This window comes from Rhipicephalus microplus, chromosome 7 (genome assembly GCF_043290135.1).
Source record: "Rhipicephalus microplus isolate Deutch F79 chromosome 7, USDA_Rmic, whole genome shotgun sequence".
Taxonomy (NCBI): Eukaryota; Metazoa; Arthropoda; class Arachnida; order Ixodida; family Ixodidae; genus Rhipicephalus; species Rhipicephalus microplus.
In genome coordinates this window covers 164,400,878-164,420,607 of record NC_134706.1, presented here as the reverse complement: position 1 = coordinate 164,420,607, position 19,730 = coordinate 164,400,878, and the positions used below count along the sequence as shown (strand labels likewise).

The 19,730-nt window shown below is 46.9% G+C and overlaps 1 protein-coding gene across 1 annotated transcript; it reads left to right on the top strand.

Moving 5' to 3' along the window:
- The first annotated feature begins 4,835 nt into the window (after nt 1-4,835).
- LOC142767918 (uncharacterized) lies at nt 4,836-18,580 on the top strand. Its single transcript, XM_075870157.1, has 3 exons — nt 4,836-5,169; nt 13,655-13,890; nt 18,509-18,580. The coding sequence occupies exons 1-3, from the start codon at nt 4,956-4,958 to the stop codon at nt 18,578-18,580; spliced, it is 522 nt and encodes a 173-aa protein (XP_075726272.1). The 5' UTR covers nt 4,836-4,955.
- The last annotated feature ends 1,150 nt before the right edge of the window (nt 18,581-19,730 follow it).

Here is a 19,730-nt window from a genome sequence, read left to right as displayed (position 1 = left end):
CCATGACCAGGCCAGTGTATGTACACTCTCCAGTCCCTCGACTTCAGCTGACGTACGCACAAGTCGTCACTGGCTCACCACCCGTCGTACAACCGATGCCCGCACACTCGACGCCTGTCTCACTGGCTTCGTTAACTCCGAGTGTGCCTAGCCAGCCCATTCACCCACCATGGCGGCCGCCTCGTCCGATCTGTTATTACTGTGGCTATCGGGGCCACATTGCACGCGTCTGTCGGAAGCGTCAGAAGGACGAGCGTCGTGGATTCGACACCTATGGACGGGATGATGGGACAAGCTGGTACGCTTTCCAACGTCGTCCTTATGATCCACCGCTGCGTCGCTCACCGCTGCATCTGCGACATCTGAGCCAACCACTTCTTACCTCTCCACTAGACGCCACTCACCCTCAACCCTCTGCCACTCCACGTCTCCATTGCGACCTCTCTCGCAATTTACCAACCAACGCCCGGAAAACTAACCCACACAGCGTTTGAAGGAAAAGCTGCATCGAACGAAAAGACAGAAATTCCTCCCGTGCATCCATATATTACGATATCTGTTTTAATAGAAGGTGTGTACGTAGACGCTTTAATAGACACCGGTGCTTGTTTGTCTGTGATTGATCGTTCCTTGTGCTCACGTCTGCGAAAAGTCACCACCCCTTATGATGGACCTACTCTGCTCGCTGCTCAAGGGGACGCCATTAGACCTGCCGCTATGTGCACCGCTCGTGTTTTCATAGCTGGTCTTCTTAATTTTGTACAATTTTCTGTGCTGAGTTCGTATGCTCACCAGCTTATATCTGGCTGGGATTTTCTGTCTACGGCAAACGCTTCCATCTGCTGTCGAGAAAATGTTGTTCATATAATGGAAACTGACTATGCCCTGTATGCGGATGACAAGCCAGTTCGCTTGCTCGCTGCTGAAGATGCCGAGCTACCACCTGGTCATCAGCGAATAGTTACCATCACTTCTAATGTGATCGACTCTGGTGACGTGTTTATTCAATAATCTGCACGCTGTCTCGCAAGAGGTACAGCCCTTGTTCAGGTCTAGAGCGGTTCCACAATGACTCCAGACTTCTCTACGCTACAAACGAGACGTTTGAGAAAATTCTCACTCCTAAAGGCACCACAATGGCTTGCGTTACTGAATCCCAACCTGTCTCTGTTGTCCCGCTTATGCCAGCGTGTTCTGACCTTCCTTCTATTGGACGTTCATCAAGCGTTTCTGTTCTTGCTGCGACTATTAGTCCAGAACTGACCTCTTCACAAACAGATGAGTTGCTCGCCTTGCTACAAAAGCATAGGAGATTGTTTGATGCCTATTCCTCATCTCTGGGACAGACGTCCATTATTAAGCATCGTATTGCGACTGATGAAACTTCCATCGTACGCCGTCGACCATATCGCGTCTCTTCGTACGAGTGTGAGATCATTGAACAAAATGTAGCTGATATGCTGCAACGGAACATTATACGTCCCTGCGCGAGTCCTTCGTCATCCCCTGTTGTTTTAGTAAGGAAAAAAGGTGGCTCCATGCGATTTTGCGTGGACTACAGAGCACCTAATAAGATTACCCACAAGGATGTTTACCCCATGCCGCGCATAGACGATGCTTTGGATTCACTGCAAGGTGCCGAGTACTTCTCAAGCCTAGACCTGCGTTCAGGTTACTGGCAAATACCCATGCACGAGGATGACAAAGAAAACGCAGCGTTTTCAACACCAGATGGGCTGTACGAATTCAACGTCATGCCACTCGGTCTTTGCAATGCTCCAGCAACATTCGAGCTGATGATCGACACAGTTTTACGAGGCTTCAAATGGAAGACCTGCTTGTGCTATTTAGACGATATCGTTATTTTCTCGTCAACCTTCCCTCAGCACTTGCAACGACTGGACGAAGTTCTTACGTGCCTTGCGAACGCAGGCCTTCAGCTGAACACCAAAAAGTACCGTTTTGCGAGCAAGACGATTAAAGTGTTAGGCCACATCGTAAGCAAGGATGGTATTCGTCCCGATCCAGACAAGATTTTTGCTGTCCAGCACTTCCCGCGCCCTGAAAAACCAAAAATTTGCGCAGTTTCCTTGCTCTTGCTTCGTATTTTCGCCGATTCATTCGAGACTCCGCCTCAACAGCTTCACCATTGCACAAGTTGCTCGGATCAGGGGTCGCCTGTGTGTGGGTTCCTGAATGTGAAGCGGCGTTTGCCCAACTGAAGTGTGCTTTCACATCCGAACCAGTCCTCTGCAATTTCGACGAGACCGCGCCTACGCTCCTGCATACAGACGCTAGTGTTCGAGGCATTGGTGGAATTCTCCTAGAGCGAGACAAATCTTCACGTGAGAACGTCGTCGCACACGCCAGCCGTGCACTGAACCCTGCCGAAAAGAATCATATCATCACCGAACAGGAGTGCCCAGCGGTCGTATGGTCAATACAAAAATTTCGACGTTATCTCCACGGCCGCCACTTTACTGTGGTTACGGACCATCACGACTTGTGTTGGCTCTCGACAATCAAGAACTTGTCCGGCTGCCTTGGTCGCTGGATTCTTCGCTTACAAGAATACGACTTCACGATTACATACAAGTCACGAAACAAACATCAAGACGCCGACGCACTTTCGCGTTGCCTGATCTCTTCGGAGCCACTCAACAAACCGGTCACTGCCGCACTCGAGAAGCTTTCGGCCGTCTCTTCCCTACACGTTTCGTCATTAGCTACTGTGGACCCAACTATTGCAAGCGAGTGTGGTTTGTTCTTATCTCACCAACGTGCTGACCCTTACTGTCGCCGCATCATGGACCATCTTGACGGGACTTGCCAGCCCCCTAACGCCCGTCGTCGCCGAGAGCTGGCGCAACTTAAGCTCAACAACCACGTCCTGTACCGTCATATCTATCACACTGATGGTCAATGCTGGGTGCCCGTTTTACCTCGCTCTCTTCGAGCTCAAGTTCTCAAGACATATCACGACGACATGTCTGCTGGACACATGGGCTTCCAGAAAACGTATGACCGCATAAGATGTCAATACTACTGGCCGGGCTTGTCCACCTGTGTCGCGAAGTACGTTGCCTCATGCGCCCTTTGTCAGCGTCGCAAGCTACCTACATCAACTAGAAGTGGACAATTACAACCACTCCCGTGTCCCCTGCAACCATTCGAGGTAGTTGACGTTGACCTGTATGGTCCAATTCCTTTGACGGTCACGGGCAATCGATGGATAGTTACAGCTGTCGACTACTTGACCCGCTACCCCGAAACAGCTCCCGTGCCTTCTGCAGCAGCTTCGGAAGTGGCTGACTTCATCCTTCGAGCAATAATCCTTTGACACGGAGCTCCTCGTGTAATCCTGAGCGACCGTGGAAGAGTATTTCTTTCAGAACTCGTCGAAGAAAAGCTCAAGGCATCCGGCACTACACACGAAACAAGCTCCAGTTACCATCCTTAGACGAACGGCCTGACTGAGCGCTTTCATCCTACACTGTCAGATATGATAGCGATGTATATCGAACCCGACCACAAAAACTAGGACATCATTTTGCTATTTGTTACTTTTGCATATAATACCTCTGTACAGCGCTCAACCGGTTACTCGCCGTTCTACCTCGTCCACGGTCGCTTCCCCTCTTCTTTCCTCGATGTTTTGTGCGTCTCTGCGCCTGTCAAACCATGTTCATTTTCAAGTGAAGAATACGTGTCTCGTCTACTTCATTGCCGCCAGCTGGCTCGCGTCAACACTGAAGCCAAGCAACAGGATCGCAAGCTTGAATATGATGCCTTTCATTGTGCCGTGTCCTTCAACCTTGGCGACGAAGTCCTTCTTCTTACATCCATTCACACACCCGGCCTGTGCGAGAAGTTTCAATTACGTTTTATTGGCCCCTACACTGTCTTGGAGCGAACGTCTCCTGTGAATTATCGCGTGGCACCTGTTCTTCTTCCGACGGACCACCACTACAGGGCAGAAGAAATAGTCCACGTATACCGCATGAAGCCTTTCATACGGCGTTCGTCTTCGCTTTAAACTGCGGCAAAGAACTGCGGTCAAAATGACCGCTTTCACCTGGTGGGGAAGTTAGTGTAGGCATTCATTAAGCACATCTACTATCTTTACATATATTCATCATCATGAGTGGTCGCCCTCTTCATATGCTGTGGGGATTTGGCTTGCCTGAGTTCTGTGCCTTGGGTGTGGTCGCTTCACCGTGTCTTCTGGGCCTAATATGACTTCACTGTTACATCAATATATATATATATATATATATATATATAAGGGAAAGAAGTGTATACTTAAGGGCTCCTTTTTCCGTGTTTTGACACAGTATTTATGAGATCTAGCGGACAATAATGCCAAGGGAAGTATAGGGGAAGTTATTAGACCAAATTGTATTGTGATTGTGAAGAAAGAGAAGTGGGTGAAAAGATAACTTGCCGCGGGCAAGAACCGCACCTGTGACCTTCAGATAACACGTTTGATGCCCTACCACTGAGCTACCACAGCAAGTACCACTTTCTTTGGGATCTTTGTCCCTAGGATTCAGTGACGGGAAAGTTGCCGATGGTTTGCTAGAGCTTATTAAAGCTTCAAAGTGATTGAGATTGTAGAACATATTATTACTCCTAAATTTTAATTTTCTTGATTGATTTATTTATTCATTTATTTATTGTCTCTGAAGTTCTCTGCTTCATTTTCTATATTCGTTATCTCTAATGGTCGATTTCTCATATTTATTTTTTTCTCTTGATTTCTCTCATTTGTTGAAAGCACGTGAGCTAAGAAAGTTGCTGTCTTTCGTTAGAACTACCTGATTCTTGGCCAATTCCTCAGCGTGAGTGTGTGCCACAGATTCTAGGCTCTTCCTTCATTCGTTTCTTCGAAATTGTTCGCCAATCCCCCACAGTGGGTATGCTCCACAGTTAACAGGTGAACAAGGACAAGAACCATGGCCCGGCGCTTTGTGGCGGCGACATTTTCTCGCACATCGTTGTCTGAGGGAACCGACGACATCATGTCCTCGTGGCTGCGATACTTCGGTCGGCACACTACGACGGAGTCGTCGGCCAGCAGCCACTCCTGCAAGGTCAGCACGCTCACGTCGACGACGTCCTACGGCCTGCGTCACGGAACCCGCTGGCCGGCCGACATCCACAATCCCGGTGAGAAACACAGGCTTCTGATGACTTGTTACAGCAGCGTGGCAGTAGATTACGCGATAGCGTATGAGAGCGTTGCAATCACTTGCCAGGCATGCTTCGACTTCTCAGACATGCTTCGACGGAACATCATATGTCGTTCCTCTAGTCCATCGTCTTCGCCAGTTGTTTTGTTGCAAAAGCAAAGGTGGGGCAGTACGTTTTTGCATTGATTACCGGGCACTGAACAAAATAACGCGCAAAGATGTTTACCCTCTCCCACGAATCGACGACGCACTAGATTCGTTGCATGGCACAGAGTATTTTTCCAGCCTTGACCTGTGATCGGGCTACTGGAAAATACCAGTGTCCGAATCCGACAAAGAGAAGAGAGCTTTTACCACCCCAGATGGGCTATATGAATTTAACGTAATGCCTTTCGGACTTCGTAACGCGCCGGCTACATTCGATCGATAGCGCACTGCGTGGCCTGACGTAGAAAATCTGCTTATGCTACCTCGACGACATCATAGTGTTTTTGTCTACTTTTTCGCAACATCTGCAACGTCTCGAAGAAGTCTTAGGTTGCCTTGCAAAAGCTGGTTTACAGCTGAATAAAAAAATGCACCTTCGCAAGCAAGGCAATCAACGTTCTAGGTTACTTAGTCAGCAAAGACAGTATTCGACCGGATCCTGTAAATCTTGCCGCCGTCCTCGATTTTTCTCGTCCTTTGCGTTAAAATTTTCCCGTCTTTTCCCGTCTTTTCCCGTCCGTTGCGTTCCCGTCCGTTGCGTTCCCGTCCGTTGCGTTGTTTCCTCGCCTTGGGATCCTACTTTCGGCTCTCCATAGGCGATTTTGCAAGGCTTGCATCTCCACTCCATCAACTTCTCGCAAGTAAGACCGCATTAGTCTGGTACGAAGACTGTGAAAAGGCTTTCCTGGCGTTGAAGCAAGCCCTGACATCCAATACGGTATCATGTAACTTGAATCCAGGTGCACCCACCATTCTTCACACTGATGTTAGTGGTCATGGTCTCGGTGCCGTTCTACTGCAGCGTGACAACACCGCACATGAATGTGGCATCGCTTACGCCAGTCGTGCTTTGAATGCTGCCGAGAAAAATTACACAATAACCGAACAAGAGTGCCTCGCTCTTGTATGCATGGTACACAAATTTCGTTCATATCCTCCACGGCCGCAATGTCACAGTCGTCACCGACCACAACGCATTGTGCTGACTTTCGTCGCTAAAGAACTTATCGGGTCGCCTTGGCCGCTGGGCGGTTCGTTTACAAGAGCACAACTTCGATGTCGTGTACAGGTCTGGTAAAAAATACCAAGACGCTAATGCTCTCTCGCTGCCCTCCACTCAACCGTGATAGCCCACCGTCACCAATTTTCACCGCGGCATTACCAATCGCAGGTCTCAGTTGGCTAAGATCCGGCCGCCCATCTACCCGTGTGTCGCATCAACGCGTTGACCCTTACTGCCGCTCTATAATAGCACGATTAGAAGGCACATCCGCTCCTCCGAACGCCCGACTTCGTCGACAACTGAAACGAATCAAGCTTTACGATGGCAATTCGCATCGCTATATTTACCACGTTGAAGGAAACAAATGTGTTCCCGCTATAACGCGTTGTCTACAACATCAGGTTTTTGCGACATTCTACGATGATCCTGCTGCTGGGCATCTCGGCTATCGCAAAACATACGACAAAATACACAGTCGGTTCACCAGGCCTGGCCTCTCATCCGCCATTGCCAGATACGTTTCTTCGTGTGCCTTATGTCAACGGCGCAAACGACCACTACTGCTCCTTCTGGCTTTCTACAGTCTCTTGCTTGTCCCGCTTTGCCATTCGAAGTCGTCGAGATAGACTTGTACGGCCCCCTTACCGTGACTTCCAATGGGAATCGTTGGAATGTAACAGCTGTTGAGCACCTCACTCGTTATGCGAAAACAGCCTCACTGCACGCTGGTACAGCCACTGAAGTAGCCAATTTTTTCTGCGTAACATATTTTTACGCCATGGAGCTCCATGTGCTCTGCTCAATGACCATGGCAAGACTTTTCTTTCCTCTATTGTTGCTGAGGTTCTACGCGCCGCCAACACCATCCACAAGGCAACTTCTACTTATCATCCACAAACAAATGGCTTGACGGAACGCGTTCATCGTACCATCTCGGACATGATTGCCACGTACGTCAACCCTGACCACACGAACTGGAACGCCATTTTGCCATTCGTAACGTTCGCCCTCAATACGGCTACGCAACGCACCACCGGCTTTTCTCCTTATTTTCTTGTCCATGGCCGCTCTCCAAGTGTAACTCTGGACGTCTCCTTCCTTTCGGCGCCTGCTACCTCAACAGGCCTTTTATCCGCACAATTTTCGTCTCGCCTCCAGCACTGCCGTCAACTGGCCCGAATCAACACCGGCATCTCTCAGGAAGCTCGCAAATCTTGCCACGACTCAACTCACCGTGCTGTCACCTTTTCTCCAGGAGACGAAGTTCTCTCGACTCCTGTGCGTGTGCCCGGCTTATGTGAAAAATTCCTCAGTCGTTTTATAGGACCTTATATGGTCATTGAACAAACGTCCCCCGTTAAGTACCATAGCTCATGATTTAACGCTCCCTCCGACCACCGTTGCCATGGGACAGAAATTGCGCACGTTTTCGACTGAAGCTGCATACAAGACGCAATTCTTGTTATTGTCTCTCGCGCGGCCAGGAGGCCGCTATCAGCGTGACGGAGAATTAGTGTGAGATCAGTCACCGACTCTTTATCAATTGGACGTGTCATCATCATTTGTATAATTTCCTCATCTGTAGATACCATCCAGAGTGTGTGCCAGCTCGAGCTCGTCTCAAATAAAGCTCTTCCTCATAATACATATACAGAAACGGTGGATGACAGCGGTCGTCGACGTCGACGCCGACAACGGCGGTGAAATTCAACCTAGAGTGTCCATATAATTAGTATCCCCTTTTTTGTGGAGCTATTGAATCATAAAAAACCCAGATTAGACCACCAGAGAGCTGATAGAAGCGTTTCACATTAGGAAAAGTGGGAACAAATGTGCAAGCACACCCTCCATCACTTTAACAGAAAAATAGTTTTCATACCTCCTCAGCACACTGAGTATCTCATGTGAGGCACGTGTTTTATAGTTTCATTTTTGTTTTTGGATGTTTCCCCTTCCAATAATGTCTCAGAAGCGATATATATGTACCTACCTTTCTTTGGAATAAACTTTAGCTGGGAGTGGGTGCTATTGGTCTGTGTAATTTCCTCTTCTAGTTTTCGCGTTCTTGTAATGTAAAAAATTAACCAATACCAACTAGCCCAATTATCCATGCTATGCGAGTGCGGTTGGCGGCTTCGGCTTGGTTGCGCGACAAACCCTTCATTTATCGAATATGACCCGGTACTCATATATGCTGGTGGTGGTCAAGTCTGCCTCCAGGTCCTCATTGTGTAGCGCAGCTCGAACCTCCTTCTAGAAGTTGATACGGTGCAGTGTTGCACCACAATATTATCGATGACCTCTTGGAGCCTCTGTGCCGTGGTCTTCGAGTCGGCCAGTAGTGTGTCGAGCGTCGATATTACCTTGGTGATGATGGTCAGGTAAAAACCACGCTGTATTCGGAGTCGGTTCATTGTCGAAAGTCGAGGGCCAGACGACCGGGTGGGTTTCGGCACCAGAAAGAAGTGTTAGAAGCGAAGAGAAAGCCCGGACCCAAACGTCTGGGTACATCTAAGGTGTACAGAACAACTAAACGAGCCAGCGCCAGCGGCTGGTGCTCGTGCCCACCGGCCCTTCTTCTTTATTTGCAACATACATTTCGGAAGCAACCGGCACTTTCACCTCTGCGAAACCACCGATCCGACTCCAGCCAGCTTAGCTCCTTAACCAAGTGTCGGCGTCAACCCGACCCTCCAGAAATGCAAGCAAGACGAGCTCAACGCCCTGCTTTTTGCAATTCAACGACTGTTTTTTGTCGTCATTAAGAAGTGGGCAGATCCAGTCACCAAATATCCAATCATAACAGAGGGAAGTGCGATACCACTTTGTCAAAGCCCACACAAAGTTTTAGCACGAGAGCGCGAGGCTGTAAAAAAACCACTTAAAGAAATACTTAATATGTGACGACATAATTGAGTGATTCAAGAGTCCATGGGCCTCTCTTTTGGTGTTAAAGAAGGGTTAAGATGGAACACTGCGCTTCTGCGTCAACTATCGCTGCCTAAACAAGAATAAAAAGGAGGACGTGTAACCTTCCGCCTGGAAAGACGATGCTCTGGTTCGACTCGGCAACGCGAAATTATTTTCATCGACGGATCTGAACACTGGCTACAGTCAAATCAAAGTAGACGAGAGAAACGAAGAAAACACTGCATTCATAACACCATACGACCTCTTCCAATTCAAGGAAACGCCCCTTGGTCTTTGTTGGGCGCTTGCGTGTTATGGACACCGTGCTGGCTGGATTAAAGTGGCAGACTTGCCTCGTATGCTTGGATGACGTCGTCGTGTTTTCCTCGAGCTTCGAGGAGCATATCTGGTGCCCTGAAGTTGTACTCCAAACAATGAAGACCTCCAGACTCACCATGAAGCTAAAAGAGCACCGCTTCGCATGCGAGGAACTCTTGTTCTAGGCCACGTGACAAGAAAGTTCGCAGTACACCCCGACCCACAGAAGGCTACCGCCATCGCTGCATTCCAACCACCCGGCGACTAGAAAGCTGGGCGTCATTTTTTTCGGCCTGTGCGCCTAAAACAGGCGTTTTGTCAGACGTTTTGCCCGTATCACCGAGACACTTATGATCCTTGCAAGCACCGACGTCGAGTGGGAATTACCGCAGGAAGTAGCATTTCAACTAAAACGATGCCTACAAATGCCGCCGATATTTCCGCACTTCAACGAATACGCCGACACTGAAATCAGCGTAGGGCTTGAAGCCGACCTAGTGCAGAAGATAGATGGACTTGAAAGGATCATCTGTTATGCAAGCCGTTCACAATATATGGTGGAAGTCAACTTTTCTACAACAAAAAAGAAGTGTTTTTCCATCATCTGGGCGCCTCCAATCTCTACAACAGGCATTTCCAAGTTGTGGGTGATCACGACGCCTTGTGTTGGCTAGCTAACTTGAAAGGAGGCCGTTCAGGTCGCCTTGTTCGGTGGAGTCTGCGACTTTGGGAATTCAGCGTTACCACCGTTTACTAGTCTGAACCAAAACACTCAACGTCGACTGCCTGTTCTGCGCCCCGTAGAACCTCCACCACTGGACAATTATGACGGCGATTGCTTCTTGGGAACCTTACGCATCGATGATTTCACCTAACGACAGCGAGCCTATACCGAACTCAAGGGCGTTACTGAATACCTCGAGAGCAAAGCTGCCGCTGTTCCATGCTTACTGAAGGGAAGACTGGCGTCGTTTTTCTTGCGGAATGGCATCAGGGACAACAAAACTTCTCGCCGAACTACCTCATCGTAGTAGCTTCTGCGTTACGTCTAGAAGCTCTGGATGCTCTGCATGATGACCCGACAACTGGGCACCTTGGGTTTACTCGCGCGCTGACGAGGATACAAGAGAAGTATACTACTGACCCCACCTCACTGCCGAAGTAACCCACTATGGAAAAATCTGCCGAGACTGTCGGCCAAGGAAGACACCACGGCACCAATCAGGCCAGCTAGACTTCTCCAGTTCATCGAGCCACCTCGCCGGCCATTCCAACAAATTGGCATGAACCTACTGGGGCCGTTCCCGACGTCGGCTTCCGGAAATAAATGGACTGCCGTAGCTTCCGACCATTACACTCGCTACGCCGAGACAAGGACCCTGTCCAAAGAAAGTGCTGCCGAGGTAGCAAAGTGCATTGTCCAGCACATTGTCCTGCATCCTGGTACCCCAGAGGTCGTCAATTCCGGCAGAGGTACGGCCTTCACTGCGGATCTAACTCAGGCGATCCTGAGGTAGAGCTAGACGAGTCAGCACCGGACCACCAACTACCATCCAGAGACCAATATCCTCAACGAACCTCTGAAGAAGACCTCGGCGAGGTCTCGTTCAGACGCTCATGGCCGACATGGTCAACGGCGTACATGGCCAATATGCTGGCAATGTACGTAGCCGTCGAACGCAATACGTGGGACGCCATCCTTCCGATATGGCATTGGAATATAACACTGCAATGCAAGAGCCGACGCAGATGTGGCTATACAAGTTGGTGTACGAAAAGAATACGGCCACGACGCTTGACGCCATGCTGCCCCACGTCTCTGACGAAAGAAACGTCACCGTCCACCTTCAGCGCGCTGAAGAAGCTTGTCAACTTGCCCGCCTGCACGTCAAAAATTAGTAGATGACCAACAGCCACCGTTACAAACTTCGACTAAGATTTGTGGAATACCAGGCCGCGACCGTGTTTGGGTATGGACGCTAGTACGCCGATACTTCGGGCCGTCAAAGGTGCTCGGGCGTTTAGGCGCTCTTCACTACAAGGTTATTCTGGACAGAATTACCAACTCCCAAAGGCGCCATGCGTGGCCCGAGGTGGTGCATATCGTGCGCCTCATAGCGATATCATCCGCGTTAGACAGCCTGAGGACTCTACTTGTCGCTTTGTTATCAATATTTCTTGCTTGCGCTTATTGTTTGTTTTACTTTCTGGCCTAATTGTTATTTTTTGCGTGCATTTTCTCCCGTGTGCTGTTTTAGGCATCGGGAAAATGCTTTCGAAAGGAGTGCGTTTCCACGCGTGTAATTTTGATGTGCTTGATTTAAACCCGCAAATACTCTGAGCTATAATCGGCGCAGATTACGCCTCATGGTTCGAGAAGCAGTTCATTAGTAGTAGAACACTTCGTCAAGATTGTGCACGGGACGCGAACACTCAAGATTATTCCAGAGCTTGCGCGACCACCAGTGATAAGGCTGCAAAATTTCACGCGTGGTGTATAAAAGACGAAGTGTCTCAAGAATATTCAGTTTATTGACGACCAACGCACTGTGCGCAAATATCAGTGTACAGCGTGCATAGATTGCTGTAACCTGAATTTGAGTTTCACTGCTACAAGTTCGGCCAAATAAAATGTTTCACCATACAGTAATATAAACGTTTATGTAACTCTATGACTTCACCTTCAAGAAGCCTGCATACTTCTGTCTTTGTACTCGCCACGGCTAAGTTACAACATCATCCACCCTTTGACCACATGACATGAAAAACTTTTAAATTATAGCCAAGTAAGTTCATAAATGATGCTGAGCAGGCGCTGAATGTTTTTGACGATTGGTATTTACTGAACTGTTGCACAACAACGCTTCAAGAAAGAGTTTCAGCACGTGGCGCTTGAAGCCTGCCACGCATGAACAGCCAGGCAAATGGGCGCTGAAGAAATTTTGCTGCATTGAAGATGCTGCACTTATGTGGGGCTATTTACAGATTCGAGGAAAAGTAGTCCATCGTGAAGAGCAGGCCTCAGGACGTCTGCTGTTTCTTTTTGTCGTGTATACCGCTTTGTTTGCACCATGAGTGTGAAATCACTTTAGCCACACTCGCCGCAATGCATTGAGATACGATATGGCCTGTATTTATTACGAGACAGCGGAAATCGCCTGATTGAGGCAGTGCAAATCGCGAGACTTCTCCATAACTGCGTCAGCGTCCAGTCCATTAACTTTACGAAACAAGTTGTTTGTCCCGTACGCATGACCCCCCCAAGGAAATCATGTTGACATTTCATATTATTTTTTATAGAAAATCGTGCTTTGCAATCATTTTTTTGACTTGTCGTTTTTTAATTTCTGTCTCTTGGAAAGTACATTCTACTTGTAAGTCGTCATGTGATATTTTTCTAATGATAACACTGGTTGTCGGCCTAGTTGGTGCATTGGTTTCAGAAAAAAATTCCAGCCAACAAAATAACAAACACGGGAAACGAAGAAGGAGACCAGAAAGCGGCTAGACTACCAACTGTTTATTCACGTACCTATGGCTCAAGTATATGTACTCATGCGGTCACATGGTCAAGCGACAAGATCTTAACGAAAATTGCAAAATACAATAAACTGACGCACAATCACTGAATGCAATCTTCGTCATACAAATTTTTTTGCGATTTTGAGTGATTAGTACGGCGAAGATTGCATTGAGTGATTGTGCGTAACTTTATTGTATTTTGCAATTTTCGTTAAGAGCTTGTCGCTTGACCATGCGACCGCATGAGTACATATACTTGAGCCACGGGTACGTGAATAAACAGTTGGTTTTCTATAGCCGTTTTCCTGTCTCCTTCTTCGTTTTCTGTGTTGGTTATCTTATTGGCTGAAGTTTTTTTCTGAAAAGCATTTCTTTCTTCTCGCTGCCTTTTCTTGTGCTCTTATAATAGAGTAGTGAGGGAAAGGGAGAGGGGTGGGGGTGTTCTTTTTTGGTTGTTTGGACTCTTTGTGCTCCGCTTAAACAATCACAATCGGTCCCGTAGTGCGGCGGGCATCAACTGTCGCGTTCACGGATAGCAGCAGCGGGTCTTCTTCCCTCCTGACGACGTCCGTGAGCACCGACGGGAGCACGCAAGGTCCCAAAGAGGTGGCTTGGGGTGCCGCGCTCTGCTTGACGTTGACAGCCCTAGCGGCCACCCTCACCGTTGTGGCTTTCGCACTGGCCGCCACGCAGATGGTGGTCACGCGAGAAGGGCCGACTGAAGACATAGATCACCTGGTGCGCATATATAATCGGCCTCAATGAACTAACTGTATGTCTTTGTAGGAAAGAAGTTTAAACTTAAAGGCTGGTTTTCACTGTTAGAAACAATGTTTATGGGAACTAACAAACCAGAAGGCAAAAAAAGGATGCTGTTATTGGAAGTGATTGTAATCTGAATAGGAAGAAAGCAAAGTGGACGAAGAGATAACATGCTACCGGCAGGAAACAACGCGTCATTCGAAGGTCACAGGTTGGGTCCCAGCCGCGGCAAGTTATCTTTTCGTCCACGTTTCTTTGTTTACACTCTCGTTATGCAATTGCTTGTAATACCATCCCCTATAATTTTCATGGCATCCATGCGTGTTATTCTCATTATTAACGGCCCTTTTGGTATCCTTAAGTAACAACGAATTCGCCCTTATAAATAGATTGAGAAACCAAACAACGTGTAGTAGTATAGTTATGAATTATTCGGGTTAAAATGACGTAGATATTTTGTCTTTCGGACTCTTTTTCCGCGTGAAGCCGGCTAGAGTATCACTGCATGCTTGTGGGCTTATACACATTGGTTGGCACGAAGTGGGCGGCCCATGTTCGCTATTTCTTTCAATGAGTTGATGTAAGCGATGTGTCGTTAGCCATGTTTAAAAAGTAAGATTGGGCGTGCAGACAAGCACAGGAAAGAGTAGTCTAGACACCAAAAATGCCGAATAACTACTGACAAAGACGAACATTGGCGGGCAAGAAGGTAGGTAAAAAAAAAACATGGATAATTTCTATATATAGAAATCAGTGTAGCACGAAAGCGAAACATGTGTTTGCAGTAGTAGTTGAGTGTTTGCTGTGTATTGTTTCAGCAACGAAAACAAATTGCAAAGTCAAGTTAAAACGACAAGCAGCTCGAAACATGAAGCGCACGCCTCAAGGGAAAGCACGCTGACTTGTCGGCAGCCTGGCAATTGTGACAGTTTCGGACAGCACTTTCTACGGGTTTATCAAAACATGGCCACCAGTATCTGTCACGCAACTGTTGCTTCGTGCTATTGATCAGTGGGTGATTTCCCTGCGCTAATTGTTTTAACCTACTCCTGAATGCTTCTCGAACGCTAACGCGTTCCCCTCCGAAAATGATTGATATGTAGGGTTTAATGTCCCAAAACCACCATTCGGTTATGAGAGATGCCGTAGTGGAGGGTTCCGGAAATTTCGCTACAACATTTCCGCCTCCATCGGAAATGCAGCCGCCGACGCCGGGGTTTGCTCCCGCGACATGCGGATGAGCAGCCAAGTACCTTAGCCACTAGACCACCGTGGCGAGGCATGAAATTAGCATACAAAGGACGAGCGCGCACAAACGATTGTCACAGCTTGACACTCAAAGCACGCTGCCCAAATAGAAAGGAAGACGCACGTAATGAGCGCACACGTATACAAAGGGCAAGCGCGAACAGCTATCAAAATTCTTCCTGCGTCGTGTGTCAGCTGCCCGATCCTTTCGTAAATGCGGCCGCTGAAGCTTGAGAAGTGACCTTCGTTCTTTCGCGAATTGGGAGTCTGATAAGTGCGCGCGCAGGAGAGACCACGCTCTGTGGAGGCGGCGCCAGGCCTGTGACATGTCCATACAGACAATGGGGGCAGCAATTCTGAAGCGATGGAAGCGCCGTCGGGGTTCTGTAGGGAAATGTTCTTAGAAAAAAATGTATACAATGTGCATAAGTAACGAATATTACAATAAAATATGAAAATAATACATTTTGTTCAAATCTGCGTGTTATACACCTATTGATTTGATTAAGTTCTGTGAGTGAAGAGATCCTAGTGCAGAAGATTTTGTTGGCTCCAGCGATTACCATCTGTTCACCAGTCGCATCGTATACTAATCCACAAATAACCCAACATGGCTGCTTGCAATCGGCAGCTCACTGGTGGCTTATGGTGGGTAGGCCGTGCTTGTGGAGCGTTTTAAATGGTTTGTAATCGTTTTTAATACCTTCATTTTCTTGAAATGTGCTCGCTCCATGTAGTATGACGTTTGTAGATTGTCATAGTTGCGCGATCACAGAACGAGAACAGTTCACATTGCAGATACACTATAACCTTTATTGCGGCAGTATTTCCATGGTTCCGTCAGGTCCCGTTAATGCGCGCACAGTTTGCACACTCAGCAAATCACACAGACAGTGTTTGTGGACTGTACCTCAAATCACCTGTGTATGCCTGCACCTTGTTCATTTGAGTAGCACGTCAAGCAATATGCACGGGTTTCATACGAACACTGCACTGACTGTAATCGGAATGGAGGCTCTCCTGGTATTGAATTCCATGACTGCTGTTGGACCTATTTAGAAGCTTGCGCTACTAAGACATTCGCGATCGAGACACCAAATTCCGCGCTGGAGAATGGGTCATGTGACACCCGTCTGCATGCGCAAACGGTCATAGTATGCACATACGTTCTGACAAGGGTATATCAACAAAGATCTTCTAACAGATTGAATGCGTCGACTACATATACATTGTACGATATATAGTTAGTCATATTTGCATCATGAAGGCACAGATGGATTAGCGAAAGTGTTCCAAAAAGTTTTCACACAACGAGACGAGACCTGCGTCGATTGATAGTGCATGTATAACATAACAGCAATAAAGTGCGGGTCGCAGTCACATAGCAAAAGCAAAAAGTGGCCGTGTCATTATCGTATACTTGTTTTACATATATTTTACGTTTGAATGTACACTGTACAGACAATAAGCAACAAACATGGGCACACATGGGTAAGCTAGTTCAACACGCTTTTCAAAATTGTAAATGTAGAGCAGAGCACCATTTGGCACAATTTGCACCAGCCCGATGTAATACAATGTATGTAATAAGCTTTGCAAGGATTTAGACAGGCCCCGCCACGGTGGTCTAGTGGCTAAGGCACTCGGCTGCTGACCCGCAGGGCGCGGGTTTGAATCCCGGCTGCGGCGGCTGCATTTCCAATGGAGGCGGAAATGTTGTAGGCCCGTGTGCTCAGATTTGGGTGCACGTTAAAGAACCCCAGGTGGTCTAAATTTCCGGAGCCCTCCACTACGGCGTCTCTCATAATCATAAAGTGGTTTTGGGACGTTAAACCCCACATATAAATCAATCAATCAAATCAAGGATTTAGACAGATGAGATACACTGTATAGTTTAGAGTTAGACTGCGTAAGTTACAAAAACACGTCAGAAAAGTGCCTAAATAATAGAGTGACAACAATGCAGTGTTGATCACTTCATCAGGAGTAGTCATGTCGTCTATAGCGTAGACCAAGAGCACAGCTTCTGTATACACCCTTTCATTTTTTGTCTGGCACAGATGTATGCAACCACTCATGAGGCAGTTTCACAGACATTTCGATATGTATGTGCACGTATAAAGAAGTGGTAATTTGAAAGAAAAAAGAAAAATAAGATACCACAGTGGCACAGTGGTTACAGTGGTGAGCTACTGACCCGAAAGACGCATGTTTTGCAGCTGCAATGGTTGCATTTCGATCGAGGTTAAATAAATGCTGGCATTGCATGTACAGGTGATGTCAGTGCGCATTGAAGAACACCAGATGGCAAAAATTACATGAAGCCCCTCAGTACAGATTCACGTATTGAAATATTTGCGATTTTGAATCTAACGTCAGTTATTTAATTTGTAAGTTTGTGGGGTTTTTTTGGAGCAGTACTTTTCCTGGACTTGGTTCTATGTTTTTTGTTAACAAATGTGAAGTACCTATAGAGCCTCTTGCTACAAAACATGTGTAGGAATTCAGTGTTGCAGACAGGAGAACAAAAAAGATTGGGCCTCTTCGGCATGTCCTGGATAAGCTGCTTGCATACGTTTGTGAAATGTACATTGTAAGAAGTTTCCCGCGTTAAGTGGCTGTCCAATTGCTTGATGCAATTTACACACTCTTCAGTGTGTAGGAATTCAGTGTTGCAGACAGGGGAACAAAAAAGATTGGGCCTCTTTGGCACGCCCTGGATTAGCTTGATGCAATTTACACACTCTTCAGTGGCCGCTGATGTGGCACTGAACAGGTGGTCTCAAACACAATCTTCCTTGAGCAATGCAAAAACTCATTTTTTCCAGAGAAAACTTCATCATCTTTGTCCAATAACGTGCTGTTGCATGTACAGTCAGTGGCCCTCAGGCCAAGGAAGTCATTTACAAGAGTTCCAGTGACATATGACATTTTCATGTATCATACCAATGTGTTCTGGTAAAGGTGTCTGCCGATCATCACAATGTCACGCAGTGTACTCTGGCAAACAGCAGGTGTGGTGCTTAGTGACGCAAATCCAGAAGCGTCCTCGATGTTGGTGAGAAATGCATTTGTTGCCACTTCACAGCTTCCCTGTGCAGATAGCCAGAAAAGATTTCCAATACAAATATGTTTTAGGGCTGCTGTGAATTGGTACACAAAGGGTGCCTCATCGCAGCCATGCTTTTAGCGAATGGTGGAAACGAAGTTCTACAATGGGTCCTGTTGTAAACGACACGTTAGGAGGTTTGAGAAGCCAAATTCTGTTTGTAGATCTTGTAAGCAAAAGCAGGGCTTTGATTGTGATTTGCCATCCTTTCATAATGTGTGGCTACTTGTCTTGAAGACCAGCAAAGTGCAAGCCAGCAATCCAAGTTATCCACTGCTCAAGGAAGGTGTGGTGTACAGAGCCATGTGACATGGCATACCTCAATTTGTCGTCTTGTTTTTTTTTTCACTGCTGAACTGTTGAGACTGTCAAAAAGCTTGTCCATTCTCTCTATGAATTCTGCTGTAGCTTTTGCATCTATGGGAAGCTCTCCAATGACCATAAGAGTGAGTAATGCAACAGCAACAGATTCACTGAAAACCGGAGTTGCAAACTTCACTCTTATGTCAGGGAAGGGCATCCTGTAGATGTGTTGATCCCCGAGTTTTTTTGCCAATCTACTCTTCAAATGTTCCTCAGGTTTGATGGATGTCGGATCTGTGTGACGCGTTTTTTGTACAGGAATTTAATGTGGTCCCAGACCACAACCTGTGAGCCAATTGTAAGTTTTTGTCTCCTCAAATTGTTCCGTGTGCATTTGATGAGGTGTGGATTGCCAAACATGAAACATACTTTCCTGTTAACCTCAAAAAAGGCTCATTCAAACAATGAACGAGCATTTTTGACAAACTCACATTGTTTGAGTGCTGATCACACATTACTGCTTTTACCGAGGGACCTTTCGTTTCAAGCTGTTGAATTAGGTCTAGCAAAAGCCATCGCATCACAAGGGCTTCAGTTGCATTGTGAGAGACCACGAAAGTGACTGGCTGCATCGAACTTCTTGATATGCCAGACACAGCCACAAGAAGGGCTGTGTTTTCCACACGAAAAGACCTGCTATGTCCGTCATCTGAAAAGTCAATTACAATATCCTTTGACTGGTCATACATGATATTTTGTTTTAGAGCTATTTCATCAAATAGCAGACGGCCTGCTTTGTCTTTATTTATTACTTATTTATATACACATACTGCTGTCTCGATTTCGATACATAGAAGGAGTGGGTACATAATTTAGTACAAACAACAAAAGAAATAACCCCAAAATTATACAAACAGATGAAGATATGATGTGCTTACATAGCTGTACAACAAAATCTTTCATCATGTGCGAGTACAGATGTCGATGGAAATACAGAAAAAAGACAACCGCTAAGGAAATGCAAACAGATTAAAACAAGATAGGTATTTGTAGTTTCTCAACGAACTCATTATGAGACAATGCGCGAAGCGAACCATCCAAGTTGTTCCAGGTTTCAATAGCGAAAATTTAGAACAGTTAACATGTGTCCTAAAAG

Bases quoted from the DNA above. Each gene is read 5' to 3' on its own strand.
- LOC142767918 (XM_075870157.1), top strand. From the start codon at position 4,956: ATGGCCCGGCGCTTTGTGGCGGCGACATTTTCTCGCACATCGTTGTCT. The intron at 5,170-13,654 runs GTGAGAAACACA...TCGGTCCCGTAG, and splicing joins GGCCGACATCCACAATCCCG to TGCGGCGGGCATCAACTGTC. The intron at 13,891-18,508 runs GTGCGCATATAT...CTTGTCTTGAAG, and splicing joins CTGAAGACATAGATCACCTG to ACCAGCAAAGTGCAAGCCAG.